The 8617-nt window shown below is 33.3% G+C and overlaps 1 protein-coding gene across 1 annotated transcript in view; it reads left to right on the plus strand.

The window, feature by feature from the left end:
* WASL (WASP like actin nucleation promoting factor) overlaps positions 1–4030 on the plus strand; it is a 100337-nt gene extending 96307 nt beyond the window's left edge. The window contains exons 10-11 of the mRNA XM_074193797.1: positions 592–700; positions 2763–4030. Of these exons, the coding sequence (XP_074049898.1) occupies positions 592–700; positions 2763–2824 (171 nt within the window). The 3' untranslated portion in view covers positions 2825–4030. The remainder of the gene's footprint in view (positions 1–591; positions 701–2762) is intronic.
* The last annotated feature ends 4587 nt before the right edge of the window (positions 4031–8617 follow it).

Genomic DNA, 8617 nt, shown 5'->3' on the forward strand with positions numbered 1-8617 from the left:
GATAATTGTCTATAGACATAATCTTCTATGTAGAACATATTCTGATTGCTTAACAGAGGCATTTTGAAAGTCTTTGTTGATTCATTTATTATTTATAGCTTTGTTTTAAGTATAAACTTTAAAGAAGATCAAAGTACTTTACCAATAACCACAGTTTCCCCATGAGGTAATGTACACTTGCAAAGCAACCACTGCAAGTAATTGTGTTTCTTAAAGGGCCTTTTTTCTACATTTATCTTGACTTATTAGTGAAATCTCGTTTTTTCATTTGTGAACAAAGGTTTTGAAAGTTAAGTGAAAATTTTAATTCCAAAACTCATTTTTGCACATTCTGCAAGTTGAATCAAATTTCATTTCTTTATAATAATTGTAAAGATAAGTGTTAAGAATTTTAAATGCTTTGGAAAGTGACCAGGTCTAAGTTCCTCAACTAAAAAGACTGAACTATCTGTAAGATTCCCGATCACTGAGAACTCATCATTTATTGGGGGGGGGGGGGGGGGAGAAAGAAAAAGTATGATATTCTCAGGACATTAACATTCTTTGTTATGCTTTACATATATTCCTTTATTTTATCTTTCTTTTCTAAAGGTATCTGATGGCCAAGATTCTGTGCCCCCTACACCTGCCCCCACCTCAGGAATTGTCGGCGCGTTAATGGAAGTAATGCAGAAAAGGAGCAAAGCCATTCATTCTTCAGGTACGATTTCTCCGAACTTCCTTTACAAAATAAATATTTCTACTTCTTTGTGCTTAAAACTATGTGTATGTATTTAAGGGTATATGCCCTTTTTTTCAGATGTGGGCTCTAGATCCTATATCTACAGCTCATTGCCTATGTGACTAGAGTTATAGCCTAGTGCTACAGGTAATAAGGGCAACCTTATTAATAATCACAACTATTGATATGGATAGAGGGATTCAAGAATACTCTAGTTTAACCTTATTTCCCTATAAGATGTCCATATAGAATCAGTACTTAAGATTTTTGTGGCTAATTTCCACCATCAGAGATTACATGGAATCTGTTAAATACATGAGGGTGAACATTGATTTTTCTGGGTTGGACCAAAGAACTTCAATTTCTTCCTGCTGACCATTTCCTAAATGTAGATATTTGACCGTTAAATTTGTTAGAATATGGGATCAAAAATTGTATAACTCTTCTATATGCACTTTACATATTTACATACTTTATAACATATGTACTGTGAGACAATTTTTATGTGGTCACAATAATCCTCAAATTGAAAAAGTTGATCAGAAACTAGATGTAACCTGATTTATATTCTCCTAAAACATGTGAATCTCCTATTTCTCTTTGAGAATTACTTTGGGATATGATGTGTGGTAATACTAACTAAATCTTTTGGACCCTATGATTGCAATACAATTCATTAACACAATTGAGAATGTTTATATGCCATTTACTCAGTACTGAGCAATTCATGTCTCATGAAAAACAATTAGATGTTGAAATAATATCAGAAAAAAAAGACTAGGTTTTTTAAATATGCTTTATTAATTGTTAACAAGATAAAAATTAGAATACTTACTCTCTGAACATTTGAATAAAGTCACTATGAAATATATCTTACAGGGTGTAGGTGGCAGCATGGTGTAATAGAATGAATATTGAGTAGTCAAAAATCCTGAATAAGTAGTATGTGTATCTCACACACACACACACACACACACACACACACTCACACTTACACACTCACTCTCTCTGATAGTTGAGTGCTATACAAAACAGGTAAAGGATTTAAAAATCAACTATAAATTTTATGACTTAATATTATATGAAAATAACTTGGTTTATTTGATTTCATAATGACACACTTTTCTAGCAGTCTATAGGAATTTCTGGGTGTCTAAATGTTATTTGAGATTAGAATTATTATTAACTACTTCCCAGTGGTGGATTCTGTCTTTTATTCTTCTCAAATATAGATTGTACCAGTTTGTTCCACTTGAGTTCAACAAAAGTAATCAGACATTATATGGTATATGTCCACAAAGTAGAGGCTTTAGGACATAACAGACTATACCACACCTTCCTCCTAAAGAAAAAATAAAACCACAGAGTAGCTTGTTGAACACTGAAAAATGTCTAAGTAGTGTAAAAAGTAGTTCAGTACTGACTTCTATTATTTTATTTAATTATTCTCAGATGCATTTTGTCAAAGTTCATCTCAAAAGATGACAGCAATTATAATATTCCAATTTCAATTCCCTATTCATACTACTTAATAGATACTGTATTACATTGGATTCTGTATACAGTTTAAGATATAGATGCTTTTAATATTTAATAACTTTATATAGCAATTTTTCAATCAGCCAGCTTTAAAAAGGATGCAGAACTAACTAGAAGTTCCTTAAGGACAAGAATTTTGATCTGTTTTTCTTCAATTTGTCTGCCCTGTAGTTTACATAACAAGTACCACCCTCTCCCTAAGTTCTCATTAATTATTTCCTGACTCAAATCATCAGTAATAATTGCTCCCCAAAAAAGTGCTACATTATTTGTCTTTTCTGGATTTTAATATCTTTTTCATAAAAGTCTTTTGATAGAAACCATAGAGAGTATAAACATTTACCATTTCATTAGAAAATTTTTAAAGATATACCACACCAGAAATATACAAATTGGTTGAAATGAGCCAAAATTTTGTAGGGAAGAAATAGAGAGAATGAATCCAGTGAATGTTTAGATACTTGTAAATAATCATTTTAATGATTTTTTTTTGTACTGCTAGATGAAGATGAGGATGAAGATGATGAAGAAGATTTTGAGGATGACGATGAATGGGATGATTGATCAATATATATTATATATATATATTTTTTAAGGTGAAATACTAAACACTACTTTCTGTCTATGGATTCTGTAAAATTATCATGTAAATGTTTTACCAATTTGCTGTATATTTTTGTTGCCTTTTGCTTTTTTTTATTAATCTGTGCAATACCTCATTTAATCTGTAAAGGTTTGTCATAATCCTCTAAAAATCTACTCCCTGTTACTGTGTGCAAGTTTACATCAGGATGCTCAATTGACTTGTGAATATTGTTTAATCCATCCATAAAGGGAGTTTAAATGTAACATGTGAGACTGACAAAAACCTTATTGTAATTTAGTTATAATGCAAGAAGGAAAACACTATTTTCATACCCTACTTTTTCTGTATCTAAATTTTCTTATTAAAAATCTAGTAGTATAGCACTACATTCTTTTTAAGTAATGCAGACAGTTTATTTAACCCCTTCATTTTGAATACAATGCTATGTGAATGTTGAGGCTGATACATTTGCACAGTTCTCAAAACATCATTCCACTGATGCAGTTTTCCACATTTCAGCAATATGTTTTACATAAGATCACTACAAACAGATATTTGTGAAAAATCAGTACACCTCTTAAGATATGGCAGTGTTGTCTGCTATTAGCCAACAGTGATCATTCAGAGCTCAGGTTCCTAGGAGCCCATCTGCACCTGAAGTAAACTGGGGTGGTGTAGATGCTGTTACACATTTAACAGCATCTGCTGGCCAGTCAGCAAGCTCAAGACTTTAGTCTTTCTTATGAACAAAGTCTTCAGGTTGCCACAGCAGTTGCTTGACTTATTTTTGGGTCAGTTTTTATGTGTTTCTGAATTTGAAGGGCTATGTTTGATGCTTGCTTCAATAATGGTGGGTTAAATTTACTTTAAAGTTGGGACACTAGTGTATTAATAAAGTGAAATGAAGTGCTATCATGCTATAGTCTGGATGGATTTAAGGTGCTCATAAAATTTCAAACACTAAAACAGCAATCCAGAAGAAAAAATGACATGGATAAATTGGAATTTTGACACATAGGTACTAAATTTTATTGATATTTTCTTGAGGTATTTGTCAGACATGAGATGAGTAAATTAAAAAAAACTCAGGCCTTATCATGTGAAACTGTTTGGAACACAAAATTGAAATTTTTTTACAAAATTACACATTTTATGCATACTGAAAGGTTTGGGTTTTTTTTTTTTATAATTAGGGTGCCCTCTATCTCAACAATACACTCTTGTACCCAAAAGTGGGTTAATAGCTACAGCACTAATTACTGTACCTACAGTAAATTTTAGTTAGAAAATGATCAAATTTAAATATATACAACTTTCACAGATTGAGTCAATATACAGAATGTAGTTAATTAAAAAATATCAAGTATTTCAAGACTATAGTCACAATATCAAACTAAATTTTAAGCTATCCAGAATCTTACTGACCAAACCCTAGTATTGGCATGATCTTGACAGGCTGGTCCTGCAAGATGTGGCTTGAATTTCTAATCCAGTTATCACGTAATCTCTAGTGATCATGCATCTAGTTATCATAAGAAATAATTTAAAAGGTTTTGTTGCTGAAAGCAGTAAGTGGGGCAATTAAAGTTAAGTTATTCAGAGAATGTTAACTTCCTTGCAAGAGTCAATTAAGCACATGGGAAAATCTCCAAACTTTTTGTTTCTTGCAAATACTAACAGTGCCCTCTGCTGCTCGAAACCTTTGCTTGCTTTGATTTTTATTGTGGCTTGAGCTCAAGTGAGTCTAGTATGGGTGAGGCTGAACAATTGCTAACCAATGAAATTAGGAATTTGTGCATCTGGAAAATAAAATCTTGTAATTTTTTTTAAAAAATGATATTAAAATAGATTTTCCTTTTGGGTTTTCATAAAGGTAATTTCAAATTATCAGAATCTCAAATTTTCTTTGTAAATATGTTCCTTTAAGGAGTATTCCTATTTAAGTTATCTCTTATTCTTTGGTCAAGAATTGCAGGATTTCTGGGACTGACATTGAAACATGTTTATCGAGAAATCCCAAATTTTAACAAGGCTCTGGAAAGAGAATATTAGGTTGCTTAAATTTTACATGAAAATATAATTTAATCAGCTATTTGTCTATTGCCAAAGGCATTTACTTTAGTCTTTCTTTTGAAAGGAAAAAAAACCCCAAATCCAAGGATGTTCTTTGTTGCACAAAGTCTAGATTACAATTGGTTTAAAATAGGAGATCTATATATATAGTTCAGTCCCGGCATGAAGACTGAAACTGTGATTTACTAAGATGTAATGGCTGCATGTTTCAGCACTTCACCATTTGCACTGTGGGCAGAAGATAGTGTTCTCATAGCGATCAGATTCACTATCCCTGCACATTGTCTGAAAGCCTCGCATATATTCCAATTAAATGATTGTCTGAATAGCCTTAGCATTTAACAAACTAGCATGAGGCTTTTTGTATCCAAACGCTATGTGATAGACAATATCAGCTAGCCACTTATTGTATGTATGAGATTCATAAAGACTTTCAATCATTCAAGTTTCCATTTATCAACTGAAATTTTGTTTAGTATGTGAATTTTTGAAATGTACAGTGAAATAGGATGTTGCACTGGTGGCAATTCATCATGGAGCATAATAAAATTAATTTGACCCAAATAGTTTAAAATGGTGTGGTCTTTGCTTCGCTGAATGTTTAGAGATTAAAATAGTTGAATGCTTGAGGAAAAGGGGGATGATGGTGGTGGTGGTGGTGGTGTATGTTTTTTGCACCAGCAAGGTCTGTAAAACAGTAAATAGCCCCTCAAATTTTCAGTAGCCTTTATATCCTAAAAATGATTTATGCCATTAAATAAACACAATGAATAAGAGATTGTTATAGACACCCCATTCTATTGGTGAATGTGACAGCTGCAAAGCAACTCCCCTGGAAGCAACTGCTCCAGTGGAGTCTACAGTGCTCTCACACTTCAAGGTCAATTATTTGGTATTCTTCAGCATACCAGAATGACTATGAAATGTTGAAACTTGCCAGTTCAAAAGACCAGACAGATAGTGGTTTTATTCATAATTTCATGAAAAGCCCAGAATTGTTACATACTTAACAAATAAGTGCAATTTAATGAACACTGTTGAATATTGAGAAACAATGCTCATTTTATTTTTAATATAAATACTTTGTTTTTCAATTATATACAAAATTTCTATTATGTTTTGTAACATTTGAATTTTACAATCCCCCCAAACCTCCCTTCCCTCCCCCACCTTAGGCAGTCTGATAATCTTTACATTATTTACATGCTATATGTTGATCAAAATTGAATGTGTTGAGACTGCTCATTTTAGGCAGGAAATCCAGGCATAAATGAGCATCTAAAGATTATTACCAAAATACTGAATCCTACATGGGATTTGTCTTCTGGAACCTTAGCCAAACAGTTTTCATGAACAAGTTAATGTTGAAAAGATTTATGCCTTTTAATATATCACCATTCAAATGTGAACACTCAAAACTTTCTTCAAAACCAGAGAAAGATTCCTTTTTGTTTAAAAGGACATTTTGAGAGAAAAATGATTCACATGTTTTTTTTTTCCTAGCAACAGAGATGCATCATTATTAGAAAAATTTCTGAAATAACTTTCTGTTCTTCTTAGTAAAATACCTAAGGGCCAAGTACGTAAATATAGCTTATTTATAGTACTAGGGGAAATCACAGATAGACACAATGGAAAAGGGTCATGGACACTGCCAGCTCACCTCCAGAAACCAGTGAGCTGGCAGCGTCCATGACCCTTTTCCATTGTGTATCTGCTTGTTGATTTGTGAGATTTCTTTTTAAAACATTTTACTAGGGGCGGCTAGGTGGCGTAGTGGATAAAGTACCGGCCTTGAAGTCAGGAGTACCTGGCTTCAAATCTGGTCTCAGACACTTTATAATTACCTAGCTGTGTGGCCTTGGGCAAGCCACTTAATCCCATTTGCCTTGCAAAAAAAAAAAAAACTAAAAAAAAAACATTTTACTAGAGAAATGGAAAGGAATCATGTTAAACTACCCATTTGTTAATGTATTGAAGATGTTTTTTTCTTTGACACAAACTTTTTATTTAAAAATTTTGTTGGAAACTAATTGTGTTACACTAATTTTCCAGCCTGAGCTTCATAATCTAGGGTAGAGAAGAGAAAGGAGCAACTCATTTAAAATTTTTAAAAGATAAATTTTGAGGAGGAAGGGGGAAAAATTTTATGTTAACAATAGGAAAAACAAATGGGAGATAAAACATCTGTTGTCCTAAGACTCTACCTAAACATCACATCTAAGATTCTACCTGAAGAATCATCAATTGTAGATTTATGCATTTAAAAGTTTCTTCATTTTGTAGAAGAGCAAGTGTGCTTTATATCATCAGCCTTATTTTTAAGGCATGACTGAACTAATAAGAAAGGTCCTTTCTTGGATTTCTCATGCCCACTATTCCTAAAGGTTGGGAAATTTACTGGAAAAACTCAATTTTAAAGGCATATGAATTAAAATGTTTTTATTTGCCTACTTCTACTTACTGAAATCCTACTCAAAAGAGCCTACTTGAAAGCCTGGTTTGAATGATACTTGCTCCAGAGAGCTTTTGCTGAGCTGCCAGTGTATAGCTCTCAGGCCTCCCTCCATCTATAGCATTTAAAATATTACTTTTAGTGCTTGAAGAGACCTCAGAGACCCAAGGCAGTGAAGATGATGTTTGTCTTTCATTCTCAAAGAAGACCATGGCATCAGGGAGGTAATGCCCCCCAAAATGAATGATTGCTATGCTAAGTCACCAGCCTCACACTCTCTTCCAGAACCATCTGGGTCTAGTGGTCAGTATGGATCAGGATGATTGGAGTTGGCCCTGGATGTGAGGCTAACAGGTTTATATGACTTATCCGAGGTCATACAGCAAATGTCAAGTATCTGAGACAGATTTGAACTCCGGTTCTCCTGACTCCAAGGTTGGTGCTCTATCCTAGGACAGTGAAGTGACCTGACTAAGGCCATAGATAATCATTAGCAGAGTTGAAATTTGCCCTTGTATCCCCTGACTTCTTTCCACACTACTATCCTGTCTCTAGATGATTTTCAGTTACAGATATTTGGGTATCACCACATTACCAGACCATGAGATAGTTTTTTGTTGATTATTTTGATGCCCCAAACCTTTAATACTTTACTAAAGCCACTTAAGTATAACTTTTCAAGTTCTATACACCAAAAAAAAAGTATACCACTTCTATTGTGATTTTAGATCTGAAGTTTGTCTCTGCCATTTGTGATTATGAGATATTAACATTCATAATGCAGCAGGTACCAAGATAAAACTACTTTACAAAGCAAATCATTACAGATTTATGAGTCAGATAATAATAGGGGGTTTGTTTTATATCATGGAAGGCCTGTCTGTGAGGCAGTGTGTACAGAAGTTGAAGACACGTGTCACATTCTGCCTTTAATAGGTAGGTACCTGTCCAGGAATAAGTCATTTGACCAAGCCTGAAGTTCCTCATCCACTAGGTATTAGGCCTGAAGTCAGGAAAACTCATCTTCCTGGGCCCAAATATTTTTTTTTAACTTCCATTTATTTTTAATTTATTTTCATCCATATGCTTATGTATATTTTTAAGTTACAAAATATCTTTCCACTCTTCCCACCCCCACCCCCCCAGCAGCAGTCAAGTTAGCATTGTACATACAAATTTTTGATACACATGCTTATAGATTAGTTATTTTTGGTATGAGAAATTAAGATTAAGGGAAAAATAC

The sequence above is a fragment of the Macrotis lagotis genome, chromosome 7 (assembly GCF_037893015.1).
Source record: "Macrotis lagotis isolate mMagLag1 chromosome 7, bilby.v1.9.chrom.fasta, whole genome shotgun sequence".
Classification (NCBI taxonomy): domain Eukaryota; kingdom Metazoa; phylum Chordata; class Mammalia; order Peramelemorphia; family Peramelidae; genus Macrotis; species Macrotis lagotis.